General features: G+C 41.3%; 1 protein-coding gene across 2 annotated transcripts in view; it reads left to right on the top strand.

Moving 5' to 3' along the window:
- LOC135550515 (ectodysplasin-A-like) overlaps positions 1 to 16,288 on the top strand; it is a 60,963-nt gene extending 44,675 nt beyond the window's left edge. The window contains exons 3-8 of one of the 2 annotated variants that reach the window (XM_064981418.1): positions 11,622 to 11,657; positions 11,931 to 12,116; positions 12,229 to 12,251; positions 12,340 to 12,391; positions 13,230 to 13,351; positions 14,026 to 16,288. In XM_064981418.1, the coding sequence (XP_064837490.1) occupies positions 11,622 to 11,657; positions 11,931 to 12,116; positions 12,229 to 12,251; positions 12,340 to 12,391; positions 13,230 to 13,351; positions 14,026 to 14,286 (680 nt within the window). In that variant the 3' untranslated portion in view covers positions 14,287 to 16,288. Of the gene's footprint in view, positions 1 to 11,621; positions 11,658 to 11,930; positions 12,117 to 12,228; positions 12,252 to 12,339; positions 12,392 to 13,220; positions 13,352 to 14,025 lie in introns of both variants that reach the window. The other variant, XM_064981417.1, reaches the window with a different exon arrangement.
- The last annotated feature ends 470 nt before the right edge of the window (positions 16,289 to 16,758 follow it).

The following is a 16,758-nucleotide window of genomic DNA, read 5'->3' as shown; positions in this document are numbered from 1 at the left end:
TTTTATTTTTACTTTTGCTTAAAATTTATTTAACTGGAGTACTGAAATTCTGACGGAAGAACATTGTTTCTTAATGTTTTCCTGAACTATTTGAGAACATTCCCAACATCAAACAAGTTGGAGAACGTTCCTAGAACATTACCGAAAATGGAAATAAATGTAACCATGTTTGACATATTAGTAAACCTTCTGTTATAGTAATAAAATACCCCCCAAAATCATGTTTTTTTTGTCCAGTTCCTTAAATGTGCTTAGAATGTTCCAAAGCCAAGCAACAATCCTGCACCATTCCCAGAAGGTTGTGGGAAGGTCGTATACAAAATAACCATATGACAACCACTCTCTCACCAAGTTCTAAGAAACATATGGTTCCCACAATGTTATGTGCTAGCTGGGATGCTAACCAACATCATAGCTAAATATGCTTCTGGCAGTGTGATGTGACATCTGACATATGCCAGACTGTGCAAACTGCTAGTAAGAACAGTGTCTGTCACATGTAACCAAAATAACTGAGGTTACCCCAGTGCAAATGTTTTGTATTGATTCCAAATGGTAGACCGACCTAAGGACCATGTGTACCTTTTGATGGTAAACAGTTAACACTACAGTGTGGGATACAGCAGTCCTCAGCTGTTTAACCATTACTGGATGTGTTAATGATGGAAGTCAATCAGCTGGCCCTGGGAGAGGACTTGAAAGAGCCCTCTGCGTTATCAGACCAAAGGAGCTGGTACTGAAGCATTTGCCAAAATAATAATTTCTCTTTCATGTCAGATGCACTTTGCCTTCATAAATATGCAGTTTGCCTTTGCAAGCCATTTCACAGCAGATGTGTTTTTGTAGTACGTGTTGTGAAAATGTGTTTTCAATGTTGGCCCTCTTTGATGCTAATTTGTTCCATTCATTAAAGCATTTTACCACTTTTTTGTCACAATCTGTTTACAGATGGGGATTCTTTTCAGAAATCAATTCTCATGACTGTACGGCCATTAGAGCTGTGTCACACTGGGGACAGCCTTGTTCTCTCTCTTTGTTGTTTTGTTCCCCTGCCTCTCCATAACACATTGACCAGTATTTATTACCCATATCCCCACCCATAAAATTCCTTGTGCACCTCTAGAGGCTGTGCTGAGCCATGTGCTTAAGTGGGGACACCTGTTGTAAAAACAGCTGAGTTATGAGCAGTGTGTATGTGTGTGTGTGTGTGTGGGCGAGTGCTTAATGGAGCTCGTCTGGCCCAGGACCTGTACCAGGGTGATGGGTTGGAGTGATCATCATGTACTCCCCAGCAACAAGAGTAAACTTGTTGCTGGGGAGAATGTATGATGCTGAAAATAACCATGATTTCTTCAGCAACATGTATTGCTAGTCTATTGTCAAGGCAGGGTATGTTCAATGCTGTGGGCATGTTGATCTTTCGTGACAACACTTTGTGGCTGACAACCTGAACGTAAAACATACTTATGGCTATAGAGTGAAAGGGCGTAAGCTTTACTGCAACTATCTATCCACTGGTAACAAACTATCCATGTTGACTGATATAGTACAGTCGTGAAAGTAAGCAGACACACTTGGGATGGAGGAGAGATTGTTTTTTAAGCATCAGTGATTCCGTCTCACTCTCCAACTATTGCATGTTTCATCCAAACCAAGCAAAGGAGTGTTAAGTCCAACATTAAACACATAGTACAATCTGTCAATATACACAGAACTTCTCAGTGAAAATAGACATATTGTTGTACTTTCTCACATAGGGTCTATGCATATGGTTATTTTGGTACTGATATAAAAATATAGAGCACAAATATTTTACCTGATTGATGATTAATCAACATGTGTTTTTTTCGAACTATCTGTGTGCTGATGTATCAGTATTGCTTCTGTCCCTCTCTTTGCCCCTACCTGGGCTCAAACCAGGGACCCTCTGCACACATCAACAAGTCACCCAAGAAGCATCCTTACCAATCGCACCACACAATCCACAACATTTGCAGAGCAAGGGAAACAACTTCTTCCACAGTCTCAGAGCGAGTGACGTCACCAATTGAAACCTTGCTAGTGCGTATCATTAACTAGCTAGCCATTTCACACCGGTTACACTCACCCACCCCCCTTTACCACAGCAACCGGGCAGTGCCTAACTGAGTGATCCGGATTACAGTGCCAATGTAACAGTAGGCCTATTGCTTCCATCACTCTCCATGCCTGAACCTGGACTTGAATCAGGGACCCTCTGCACACATCAACAACAACAGTCACCCACAAAGCATCGTTACCTATCGCTCTACAAATGCCACAGCCCTCTCAGAGCAAGGAAAAAAAACAACTTCAAGATCTCAAAGTGAGTGACATCACCGATGGAAACGCTACTAGTGCGCACAACTAACTAGCGAGCCATTTCACACTGGTTACAATGTGAGGTTGCTGAATGCTTTTAAAAAATCTCAAATCATTGGTCGCGTACACAGATTTGCAGATGATATCTCAGGTGCAACCAAAAATGCTTACAGTGCAATAATATCTAGCAATACAATAACAATACACACATCATTTTAAAATTAAAAGTTGACATATCAGAAATTTCAGAACGAGCAATATCACAACGAGCAATGTCAGAGTCCTGTATATAAATATATATATATATAAATGGTGTGTTTAGACATTATGGACAGTATATGAATTGAAAAAGTGTGTACAGCAGTAGTTATATAGGATGAGTCATGAATTCGATACAGTATATACATATAAAGTGGGTAAAACAGTATGCAAACATTGTTTGTCACGTGCTCCCTCTCCGACCTCTAGGTCACCAGGCTGCTCGTTATGGCGCACACCTGTCACCATCGTTACGCGCACCTGCGCGTCAGACTTACTGTGCCTGGACTCCATCACTTCCCGGATTACCTTCCCTATACCTGTCACGGATCCCTCTGGAACTTTCATTACGCACACCTGTCCCGTATTCCCAATGATTAGTACTTGTATAAGTGTGCCCTTTGGTTTCCATTGGGCAGTCAATTATTGTTACTATGTCGTGTGGTGCGTGTGAGTACCTGTGTTGTGTGTTTTGGCTTTCTTGCAATTGTGGTTTGCGCAGATGATAAGGGGTCTCACTCCGTGTGTTAATCATTGTGCTTGTGTGTTATTTATTCGAGGTACTCCTTGCTCTTTTGTTTTGGGTTTCTACCCTGTGTTTTGTTACGTATTTGTTTGGTCTTCGTCCCCTTGCTTTTACACGGCATGCAGTAATTTGGGCTTAATAAAAAAAACTATTACGCATTCCTGTGCCTGTCTCCCGATCTTACATACCAATGTGACAGAATAATCGACCATAAAGGGAGACAGCGGGAATGGCCCGTCCGACGACTCTGTGACTGGTCCGTCCGGCACCACCGGCGGCAGCTGTAACTAGGTCGGCCGACATCGCTGCAACGGGTCCGTCCTACGACGACGCAACTTCAGCAGCTGCTGAAGGGGGGGGGCTACTGTGCGTCGGGGGGTACTGTGCCTGTCTCCCGATCTTTCATACCAACATGACAACTACCTTTGGTTCCTTACCCAGGCGTCATTGTTTCTGTTCCAGTGTCATGTCTGTGCATTGTTCGTGATTGGTATTATGTTACGTTTATTTATTAAAACACTCACTCCCTGAACTTGCTTCCTGACTCTCGGCGTACACGTTACAGATTGACGACTCAACAAAGGGAAGCATCGGGGAGGGGTTTTTTTGTGTTGGGGTGATGTCGGTCTGAGTGTTGGAGCCGGAGCTACCTGGGAGGCCTCAGTCGGTTTGTAGGTTCCCATGCCTCAGCGGGTTCGATAGGCTCCCATGCCTAAGCTGGGTGAACAGGTTCCCGTGCCTCAACCGAGGCAACTGGGGAGGTCTCAGCCGGCTCATCAGGCACCCAATCCTCAGCCGGTTTGTCAGGTTTCTGCACCTCCGCAGAGGTGACAGGTCCACTGCTGATCCCTTGGATCGTCATCTTCCTGCGGCTGGAGCCACACGTTGGGGAGGAGGTACTGTCACGTGTGCTCCCTCTCCGCCCTCTTGGTCTCCAGGCTGCGCGTTAGGGCTGTCACCAGTGTTACACACATAATGATACTCACCTTGACTCCATCACCTCCTTGATTACCTGCCCTTTATATGTCACTTCCTTTGGTTTCTTCCCCAGTCATTGTTTCTGTTTCATGTCTGTGCGTGGTCCGTTTTTCTTGATTTGTGTTATGTTCCATTTATTTATTAAAACACCCGACTATCAGCGCATATCGTTACATTGTTAAAGTGACCAATGTTCAATGTTTCTATACACAGTGCCAGTCTCTAAGAGCATTGCACACCTGGATTGTACAATATATGCACATTATTTTTTTTATTTTTTTTTATCAACTTGGGGCTCTATACGTTATATGAAAGACAATGCAACTCCGTGAAAGGTCAGTTCCACTCCGCTACACCTTCCACGTAATTTATCATTTTTTCCTTAGAACACATAGATCCTCGTTGATTATCCCTTACTTATTGAACACAGACGGAGTCCCTGCAACTTATTATGTGACTTGTTTAGCACATTTTTACTCCTGAACTTATTTAGGCTTGCCGTAACAAAAGGGTTGAATACTTATTGACTCAAGACATTTCAGCTTTTCATTTGTAATTACAGTGGCTTGCGAAAGTATTCACCTCCCTGGGCAGACAAAAAAACAGAAAACTTGAGCGTGAATAACTATTCAACACCCAAAATTAAAACTTTGAAGAGCCACCTTTTGCAGCAATTACAGCTGCAAGTCTCTTGGGGTATGTCTCTATAAGCTTGGCACATCTAGCCACTGGGATTTTTGCCCATTATTCAAGGCAAAACTGCTCCAGCTCCTTCAAGTTGGATGGGTTCCAATGGTGTACAGCAATCTTTAAGTCATAACACAGATTCTCAATTGGATTACTAGGCCATTCCAAGACATTTAAATGTTGCCCCTTCAACCACTCGAGTGTTGCTTCAGCAGTATGCGCTTAGGGCCATTGTCCTGCTGGAAGGTGAACCTCCGTCCCAGTCTCAAATCTCTGGAAGACTGAAAGGTTTCCCTCAAGAATTTCCCTGTATTTAGCGCCATCCATCAATTCCTTCAATTCTGACCAGTTTCCCATTCACTGCCGATGATGCTGCCAGCACCATGCTTCACTGTGGGGATGTGTTCACAGGGTGATGGGAGGTGTTTGCGCCAGACATAGCGTTTTCCTCGATGGCCAAAAAGCTCCATTTTAGTCTCATCTGACCAGAGTACCTTCTTCCATATGTTTGGGGAGTCTCCCACATGCCCTTTGGCATATACCAAACATGTTTGCTTATTTTGTTCTTTAAGCAATAGCTTTTTTCTGTCCACTCTCCCATAAAGCCCAGCTCTGTGGAGTGTACGGCTTAAAGTGGTCCTATGGACAGATACTCCAATCTCCACTATAGAGCTTTGCAGCTCCTTCGTGGTTATCTTTGGTCTCTTTGTTGTCTCTCTTATTAATGCCCTCCATGCCTCGCCCGTGAGTTTTGGTGGGCGGCCCCCTCTTGGCAGGTTCGTTGTGATGCCATATTCTTTCCATGTTTAAATAATGGATTTAATGGTGCTCTGTGGGATGTTCAAAGTTTCAGATATTTTTTTATAACCCAACCCTGATCTGTACTTCTCCACAACTTTGTCCCTGACCTGTTTGGAGAGCTCCTTGGTCTTCATGGTGCCGCTTGCGTGGTGGTGCCCCTTGCTTTGTGGTGTTGAAGACTCTGGGACCTTTCAGAACAGGTGTATATAGACTGAGATCATGTGACAGACCATGTGACACTTAGATTGCACACACTTAGATTGCACACACACTTAGATTGTGGACTTTATTTACGTAAGTAATTATGTGACTTCTGAAGGTAATTGGTTGCACCAGATCTTATTTAGGGGCTTCATAGCAAAGTGGGTGAATACAGTGGGGCAAAAAAAGTATTTAGTCAGCCACCAATTGTGCAAGTTCTCCCACTTAAAAATATGAGAGAGGCCTGTAATTTTAATCATAGGTACACTTCAACTATGACAGACAAAATGAGAAAAAAAATCCAGAAAATCACATTGTAGGATTTTTTATGAATTTATTTGCAAATTATGGTGGAAAATAAGTATTTGGTCAATAACAAAACTTTATCTCAATACTTTGTTTCATACCCTTTGTTGGCAATGACAGAGGTCAAATGTTTTCTGTAAGTCTTCACAAGGTTTTCACACACTGTTGCTGGTATTTTGGCCCATTCCTCCATGCAGATCTCCTCTAGAGCAGTGATGTTTTGGGGCTGTTGCTGGGCAATATGCACTCACCACTTTTCCGTTTTTTACTGTTTTGAATTTTGTGAAACATGTTATTTTTTTCAATTCACTTTAATACACTATTTGTAACGACGTTCTTCGTTTGTCGCAAGAAAGTCGGACCGAAATGCAGCGTGTTGGTTACTCATGTTTATTAGTGAAACAAATAACGAAACTATACATGAAATAACTAATAAATACAAAACAACAAAACGGAACGTGAAACCTATTACAGCCTGACTGGTGAACACTAACACAGAGACAGGAACAATCACCCACGAAATACAAAGCGAAACCCAGGCTACCTAAATACGGTTCCCAATCAGAGACAACGAGAATCACCTGACTCTGATTGAGAACCAGCCAAACCTGAACACACACCAAACCTATGTAAAAACGGGTATTGTGTGGGGTATTGACACAAAATCGGAAATTGAATACATTTTAAATTGCAGTAACGCAACAAAATGTGGGAAAAGTCAAGGATGTGAATACATTCTGAAGGCACTGTACATGGTTGCAGGGGAGTACCAGGTGGTAGCGGGCTAGTGACAGTCTTTAAGGTGCAGGGGAGTACCAGGTGGTAACGGGCTAGTGACTGTCTTTAAGGTGCAGGGGAGTACCAGGTGGTAGCGGGCTAGTGACAGTCTTTAAGGTGCAGGGGAGTACCAGGTGGTAACGGGCTAGTGACTGTCTTTAAGGTGCAGGGGAGTACCAGGTGGTAGCGGGCTAGTGACAGTCTTTAAGGTGCAGGGGAGTACCAGGTGGTAACGGGCTAGTGACAGTCTTTAAGGTGCAGGGGAGTACCAGGTGGTAGCGGGCTAGTGACAGTCTTTAAGGTGCAGGGGAGTACCAGGTGGTAACGGGCGAGTGACTGTCTTTAAGGTGCAGGGGAGTACCAGGTGGTAACAGGCTAGTGACAGTCTTTAAGGTGCAGGGGAGTACCAGGTGGTAACGGGCTAGTGACAGTCTTTAAGGTGCAGGGGAGTACCAGGTGGTAACGGGCTAGTGACAGTCTCAAAGCTGCCAGGCAGAGTACCGGGCGGTGGCTGACTAGTGATGGTCTGTTGAACAAGCTGTTTTGTCTCTCTGTCCTGTCTTTGATACACCTGTACTGTCTCTGTCTGCACGATGGTAGCAGAGTGAACAGACCGTGGCTCGGTGCCTTAGGTTCTTCTTGGCCTTCCTATGACACCGGGTGCTGTAGATGTCCTGGAGGGCAGGCAGTGTTTCCCGGTGATGCGTTGGGCCGACCGCACCATCTCTGGAGAGCCATGCGGTACAGCCCAACGCATCAGTACCAGGCGATGCAGCCTGAAAGAATGCTCTAGATTGTGAATCTATAGAAGTTGGTGAAATCAACTGTGCTCCTAGCTTTCTAGTCCTCTTCCCAGTAAAACAGTCATTTCCTATATGGCTGCCAATGAAAACAAAGTAAAAAGTGTTATGTTATCACTGATCCAACAAATGTGTAAGTTGTTTAACGAGTCATTCTCATTTTGGCTCTTTTCTTGCTATGACCAATTCAGCGATTTCTTTGCTAGGATTTTGAGCAGATGAATTACTGGGTGGTGCTGTAGGTGGACAGTTTCCCTTAATATGAGGAGCACTTCTATCTTCTTTATACAATATAGTTCCTGCATGTAAAGTTTTTTATATTTTAGCACAGTTGGGCCTGTATGCACATTTGACAAACCAAAGGAAGATCCAGTGAATTGAAATATTTTGGAGTCTGTTCCGTGTGTGGTCAATTCTTTTTGTCTTCACTGTAGAGTTATTCACCATTCGGATGCATAGTTAGCCATGGTATACATTTATCTTGCTCATCAAAGGAACTATTGAACTCATTTGGAAAGAAAGTCATCTGGAATAAATACAAACTTGAAAGCTAGTGTCTTAAGCAAATTGTTCTTCATACTTTTGAACGCTTATGAATTGAGAAAAATAGATTGGGTGAGAAGACATCTCGACAACATCAAGAAACAATGGAAATTAAAACAGCAAAATTATGGCATTTATTGAGAAAATAATTCTAAGACAAACAGGCACACATGTATATCACAGGTTTTACAGTGTCGTTGACAGTCTTCTTGCGTATTTTCACTTAGTTGCTGCACAGATGTTGTTTATATGAGTTGAGCAAGGTTGTTAGGGTATTCTTTTCAAATTGTATAATTGCTGCGCTTTGGATGGGTCCATTCTTGCAATTCAACTACAAGAAACGATGTGTGCTGTGCAGTCATTACAGGCCATTTTACTTTGACTGTCCATCCTAGACTGTGATACGTGTCCAGTAACATCCAAGTCTTATTGTTTTTGGAGTCCTAACATGAATTACATTGTGTTCAGCCAGTCCCATGCAGTACCTGACAACTATGAAAGCTGTGGTTAGGGAATTTGTTTTCGGGAAACCCTAACACACTCTTATACAAAGAAACAGCTCCAAATATACCACAGTGCCACCGCAGTGGGCACAGTGGCACAGCATCTCTCACTATTAATTAATAACAAGTGTTTTTAAAAACAGGGCCCTCATGGGCTTGCCTGGCTACCCAGACTCTGGCCAAATGCTCTGGCCAAACGCTACGTCCACAGATGTTAGTTTCTTCTCCGCAATGAGTCTGGATTTGAGTACCTCCTCGACCCTTAACCAAATGCGAACAAATTTGGGCCATCTGATTGGTCCTGAAACCGATTGGTTGGGCCAGAGCCAGAACACACATGGTGAAACAGCAGTTTTAAATGTGTAATTGGCTTTGATACTCTGATTGGTTAGAGACGATCCAATCGCTGATGACTTTGTTTAGTTTTGTACAATGCCCCTCATGCTCCTTATCACCACAACCAACTTCAATGATGGCAGTCTCAAACTGAAGTATGTAGCAAACGACAGATCAGCTGAATGATTTCATGTGAGTTGTCAGGCTACTCATGGCCTTCATGGGCACAATGATTGGGATTTGTTGAACATCTCTTGAAAGTAATTTCTTTCTGAAAGTCTGTTCGAAAATATTCCTCTAACTTTTGGAATGTGACATATCTCCAGATTTGCTTTCTTGAAAGTTGTTTTTATGACGCATGTAACACACAATGCTCTTAGGTTCTTTTCATTCCATGTCAAAACTTGGAAGAAAAGCTTCTCAAAGGATGGCAAACTCAAATTCTCTGTTTATGTTGTTTGACATAGCCAACGCAACTGCAACTAGGGTTGCAAAAGGAGGGTATATTACTGGAAACTTTAGACATTTACCAATAAACTTCCAGAATTTTGGTATCTTTCAAGGATTTTATGTAATCCATCACAAGACATCTAGTGGCCCCTTTGAGTACTTCAGTCGTCTGTAATTATCTCTTGCCCACTGTGTTGGGTTAATCACATGAAAAATAAATGATTTTAAAATTAAAAATTGAATGACAAATCTGTAAAACATTATCCTAAATATAAACCATCAACTTAGTGAATATCATTGATGTTAATATGAGGGTTTCAGCATGAAATATTCTTTACATATTTTTTACACACTTTTATTTATTGTACTATGTCAATATGTATTTGTTGTCAATATTTTGACGTCAAACTGGTGGTTGTGAACACAGTCAATAGTTTGAAGAGTTGCAAAGTGAATAAAATATAATGCCATTGTTGATTAGAAAATCTTTTCATTAATTAGGCTATTTTCTCTTTAACCATATGGTCTCGAACTCATGTAATATATATAATAAATTAATGCTATATATGAATACATTTTTTAAAAGTTATTTAAGTATAAATGACCAAAGTTACGATAGATTGTCATATATTTTCTCTTCATTACCAAAATGAAGTTTCCGGTAACTTTTGTAAATTACCGGTATTTTTACAACCTGAACTGCAACATACAGCAGTATAAACAATGAAAACCACCTTTAGAGATATTTTCCTCAAATCAGTAAAATTCCTGAGTCTTTCAATTATAATTACTCTCAGACCACCTCCTGCTCGCCTGTGATACAAAGACTTTTGGCATTTCTGTTTTTTCACTCCTAACGTGTTCCAGATTTTTTATCACTCATGAAAGATTTTTTAGGAGAAAATCTATTTATGTCTCAAGACGTTATCTTGATACAGTACATATACAAGGAATGGAGAGATAATGGCTGTCCTCAGAAAACTATGCCTTCTAATTTTATGGACAGACCATTTTTAAATCGTATTTGTTGAGAGTAAATCATATTCATTTCAGGACAATAGCATGTTGATTCCTTTTCAGTTGGGTTCACCTTGTGTTAGGCACAAACCACCTCAAGCTAACTCTAATAATTTGCTCTACATGCTTCTACAGTAATATATGACTCTATTTTTAATTATACAACGGGTGGGTCTAATCCTGAATGTTTATTGGTTGAAACCACATTCCAGCCAGTGACTATTCCACAAGTTACCACGGGCTAAATCTTGAAATCATGAATCAGCTGGCATAATTTTTGGGATATATACAAAGAAATGCCAATTGAAAAAAGGTCAAACGAAACGAAGAGCTGCTAGTTTGCAGTCTTTCCAGCTTCAGTTTCAAATGATTGTATTTGCTGTGTTGTTGGCTAGCTGCTCTGAACATCAGTGTCCTGACGAGAGAGCACATTTTCTATGCCAGGCAAAATCGCTCCTTATTAGCTCATTGTTATAGATGTGTCCAAATAAATGTCACTAGAAAACAGCTGAAACAAATACATATGCAGCTACTGTTGTTATTCTGGCTGCACTGTTTGATGTGACTGTAATTTAGCCGTAGTTGGCTAGCTAGCAAGTAAGGGATAAGAACTTTGCCAGCCATCGGGTCGGGTCCATAGATACAGAACAAAAAGACTGAACGACTGGGTCGCGTCTCTGGCAACTGGCAATCGATAGAATAAACGTTTTGTATATTGTGGTAGGATTAAATAGTATGAATAAATTCATAAAAATAAAATTGTAAATGAAGATATGTCAATCATTATTTGAATATGTTGGTAACCAGTAATAATGCCCTCGAAGCCAGAGTTTGGAGGATATATTGGCACGGTTTGCTAACAACACCCGTGCCAATATATCCTCCAAACACCGTCTTCTCGGGCCTTATCACTTAGTTCTGCAATCTAGACTAGGGGAGAAATGAGATGGAAAGATGGGAAAGCTGTAAAGACATATCTTTGAGAACAGAAGTGGCATATCTTGTGCCGGGGGGAGTGTTTTCAACTTGTATTGTACTGCATCTGCACCCACCTTAACTTGTTTGATTCTCTCTAACTGTATGTTCTATCTCTTTCAGAATCACATGGAAACAAACGGAAAGAAAGGAAGAAAGGTAAAGTTCACAAAATAATTTATACTGTACATCTACACCTAAATTCTGTCAAAAACTATTTGTGTTTTTCTTTCATTAGTCCACTGGTAATACAGTCCCAAAATATTTCAAGAAGCAAAGTGTCACCATCCACATCATCATGGTGATGCAAAATTTAAGTGAACGCTTCCATTGCTACAGGTGATGGTGCAGTGAGGAGGAGGTTGTTTGTATTTTCATTTATGTCATAGTACTCACTAATTCAGATTTCTTTCCATGTCTTGTTTTTTTTAGGCAAGAAAGGCCCTCCGGGTGCACCTGGCCCCCCAGGCCCTCCAGGGCCACAGGGGCCACCAGGTATTCCTGGCATCCCAGGTATCCCTGGGAACAACGCCATGGGTCCCTCAGGACCACCCGGACCGCCAGGCCCTGCTGGACCCCCAGGGCCACAGGGACCCCCTGGTCTTCAAGGACCCTCAGGTACCTCCTCAGTTTCATTCCATTTGGCCAAAATCCTGATTTGAGATGTATTTGTGTTTTTTAACCTTTCATTAAAAAAACTGACATTGTAATTGTTTCTTAATCTGTACAGGGGGCAGAGTCAGAGATAACCAGGTATGTTACCCTTTCAATGTTCTGATGATAATTTGTATTTATGTATGTCCACTTTTTGAGGAATGTATTCTTTCTTGTTGTGTTACAGCCTGCTGTGGTACATCTCCAAGGCCAGGAAACAACAATACAGGTCAAGGAAGGTAAGAGTTAAATTTTAGATACTCTGGTCACATCACTTAATGGATGAAAACAAGCCAAATTTACTTTCAGAAATCATTCTTAAGAAGTCTCTTATTTGTTATTTGTTCCACTAAGAATAAATCTGAATAGAAGGTCACTAAAAAGATGTGTGCTCATCGATGGGGCACAAGTCTCTGTGTTGATATGATTCTGGACAGTCAGATAGCTGTTTTGCTCCACAGTTGCACACACATCAGTTTTGTTGATTAACAGCCCACTCATCTATAAGTTAAAACATTAATTCACAGGCCTCCCGAGTGGTGCAGTGGTCTAAGGCACTGCATCGCAATGCTAGCTGTGCCACTAGAGATTCTGGGTTCGAGTCCAGACTCTGTCACTGCCAGCTGTGACCGGGAGACCCATGGGGCGGTGCACAATTGGCCCAGCATCGTTCGGGTTAGGGGAGGGTTTGGCCAGCAGGGATGTCCTTGTCCCATGGTGCACTAGTGACTCCTACGGCGGGCCGGGCACAGTGCACAGTTGCCAGGTGTACGGTGTTTCCTCCGGGTTATGTGGGCATTGTGTCAAGAAGCAGTGCGGCTTGGTTGGGTTATGTTTCGGGGGACGCAAGGCTCTTGACCTTTGTCAGTACAGGAGTTGCAGCAATGAGACAAGACTGTAACTACCAATTGGATACCATGAAAAAGGGGAGATAAAAAAACATGAATTCACTGCTGGAGAAAAACACATATTGTATTTACTGTAGTTTATTTTTTAACAATGAAGAACCCTGTCTGTAATTGTATGGCAACGACGGATGTTAAGTGACTGCCCTTTTCTCACGCTGAGATCTTTCAGAAGGCGTACTGAGAAACTGGAAAATGATATCCATGCATCACAAGGTGTTCAAGATGCACTCGCGGTCTGGGGAGCTGGAGGTGCTGGTAGATGGTACCTACTTCATCTATAGTCAGGTAGAAGTGAGTATGGTCTTGGGCCTAACTCTTCCTGTCACCTGCATGTCACTCGTCCTTTCTCTTTGCAGTCCCAGTGGATTATGCTATCTCAATGATTAGGTCAAAATATCTCAATTGTCTGTTGTAAGGCCTACAATACTAAGGCATAATCTATAAAGACTCCTTAGCTTTGAGCCTAAACATTCTTATTCAGAAATTAGATTTCCCCATGTAATGACTTTTGCAAGTATTCAATTGAAATGATTTGGCATACTGTAGGCTACATTTCTCAGAACCCAGGTGGTTGATTTTATCAGTGCTCTTGGCTGCAGAGGGAAATGTCTGGATGAGTGAAGTGAATGTATTGCATGCCCTTCAATGTGATCCACCTTGTACAAAGTGGATCTTATTCTGTGGTAAATTTTCCCAGTTTGCCTGCTATATTTTATGATTGTTAATAAAATCATTGTTAATTACCTATTAAGTTATATAAGTAGTCTAGTTCATTATCTGCATGCTCACGCTCTTACTTTGAACCAGAAAGGGTTCATCAATGGGTTCTCCTATGGGGAAGGCCGAAGAACACTTATAGGTTCCAGATAGCACCTTTTTTTCTAAGAGTGCATATTTGTATTATTCCCTCTGAATTAAACACAATATTTATAGCATGTTTGTCTCCACATAACTTCTACTGCCAGGTTTACTACCTCAACTTCACTGACATTGCTAGCTATGAGGTGATGGTGGACAAGACGCCGTTCCTGCGCTGTACACGGAGCATCGAGACTGGACAGCGCAAGTTCAACACCTGCTACACGGCTGGGGTGTGTCTGCTGCGTGCCCGGCAGAGGATCTCCATCAGGATGGTGTACGAGGACACCTCCATTAGCATGACCAACCACACCACCTTCCTGGGGAGCATCCGACTTGGGGAGGCCCCCCCAGCCAGCCACTCCTGAAGAAGCAGACACAGGCCCACCAAACTGACTGTCAAATCAGGACCCAACCCTCAACCACCATATCCATCTATGGTTTGTGGGAGACTCCACCGACTCTACTCTGCCTCTACAACCATCACCACCATCTATCACATATCGACCAATGAGGAGATGAGAAGGCCCACCTACTCCTGAGTTGACATGTACAGTACATATAGTATCCACCCTCAGGCTGGGCCAGGCCCCATCCTCAGGCTACTACTGAGCTGATAGGTCCCACCCTACCTGATATTAGGGTGTAATGGTGTAATGATATTAACCCACTGCCTGTTATCTCTGAGTGGAAGATTCTTTCCAAAGAGTGATGATGACTCTGATCTTCGGTGCTGATTATGGACAAATATGCACCCAACTTGTCAAGCATTAAGAAAGGGAGGAGTTGCTGATTTTTTGGGAAGAAAAATACATTAGGCTTTAATTCTAGAATAGTGCATTTATAGGGAATAACTTGGTTTCCCTGATCATAACATGCTTGAGAAACCAAGGTTGACAGGAGTCATTCAAGTCTCCACTAAAATAACTCTCTGTCATGACAAAGTACATAAAACACTTGTTATACATTATTAAACAAATGTAGAATGCTTGTTTTTATCTACCAAACTAAACCTATTTGGAGAAGTGAATGTTATTGTAGGTGTGGTATCAATCCACCGAGGCATATAGGTCGTTAGCTAACATGGGTACATACTGTAAAAGCATTTGAATACAATATAGAAATACAATGTGTGAGAGTTCTCTGATGAATAGAACATGCACAGCTGAAGCACAAACATGTCTCTGTTAGAATGTGCACTGATTAAAACAAATGATTGATCTGTAGGCAAATCTCTCTCTCTCTCTACCTCTCTCTCTCTTTCTCTCTCTCTCTCTGTTAAATAACAAGGTCTTTATGGATGTTTTTTTTAGGGTTGAAATGAAGTTGTTTGTCAAATATGGAATCACCCAGATTAATACTGTAGATTAATTTTTCCAAATTACTAACATGACCTAAAAATGACATTCTTCATGTTACTATGTTGACCGTTCATGATCCCAAGGCTTGTCATGGACACCATTTATATTTCTTTTTCTTTATTTAGTTTTGCTTTGGTTTGTTTGAAATAACCAATTCACTTGTCATTCCCTTTGAGCTGAACCAGTTATGTCCTGTTTCTGGAAGGCCATTTGTGTTTCAGTTTTTCTCAGAAGAATTTTGTCTTTCCATATACATAGGCAGCTTGAATCTTTTGTGAATAATCACACACAGTCAAAACATTTTTCAGCATATAACTCCTTTGCGTGTTCATGTTTATATGTGAGTGGACACATTAGTCTTTAAGGAAGCATTTAAGGGCCCAGATTATCTGTCAACATTACAGTTTCTGGATGTTTATGAAACTGCTCTGCACTGTGCATGTATTAGAAATATTACAGGTTTTGGTCAATCACCATGCAGTCAACCTTCTGGAAAATTGGTGACAAAAGCAGAATCATGTCCAGTTGTTTTGAATTAGTTTGATAACCGTTATGGAAGGAAAGATAGATCAGACCATTACCCAGGGAAGTTCAAGTGTATTACTTTTCTGTTATTATGGGAATTCTACAAACATTACATGGTATCAAACATTACAACTTTCAGTTTAGAAACCTGACCAAAAAGGGCAGTGAGTGTACCATGTTCTTGTAGTATTACTTTAGTTGTGTAGCAATCAGAATTAGTTTGGTTCAATTCAGTGCTTATTCAGTGTTCATTCTCCAATTCATGCTTTGTGATTAAATTCAATGCCTGAGTCAAGTTGAGTCAAGATAGAATTGTCCCAACCTCTGGTAGCTATAGTCCTTTTAATTCAAACACTGTTTAGTTTAAGTGTTTCAATACATTGTGGTATGTATTGTGATATGAATTATTTGGATTGTTTGTAGGTAAATAGCGTATAATTGTTTCCCTGCTTTGTTGACTAATATGTACATTTGTATACTCTGTTGTGATTGTAAATATGTATATAAAATAGAATTCTGTTTTTGTACATTGTATTGATGTATATTATTATTATTATTTTAATTCACAGTTGTTATATAACATAGTATTTTGTAACAACACTTATGGCAGTTGTTAAAAGAAAGAAGTGAAAAGAAGATGTATTGTATTGATCTACTGGGGTATATATTGACATACTAAGGTATATATTGCTTCTTTAAAATACAGCAAATATACTCTATGCAGCTTACAACAAGTTACTTTCAGCAGGTTTGTTGCAGGCGAGATGCTGTTTCCTTTCAACCCATGGGGGCCATGGACATACTTCGTGTGACTGTGGAAGCGTAACCTAAATCAACCAGCGCTAAACAACACACTCCTTTTTTCACCTCATTTATGACTTTATTTACTTAACAAAAGGCACATCTCAATAGGTGGTCCAGGTATCCTCATGACCTGGCACTGTTGCGCTATTG

Source organism: Oncorhynchus masou, chromosome 12 (genome assembly GCF_036934945.1).
Source record: "Oncorhynchus masou masou isolate Uvic2021 chromosome 12, UVic_Omas_1.1, whole genome shotgun sequence".
In the NCBI taxonomy this organism is placed as follows: domain Eukaryota; kingdom Metazoa; phylum Chordata; class Actinopteri; order Salmoniformes; family Salmonidae; genus Oncorhynchus; species Oncorhynchus masou.
This window is presented reverse-complemented; position numbering and strand designations above follow the sequence as displayed.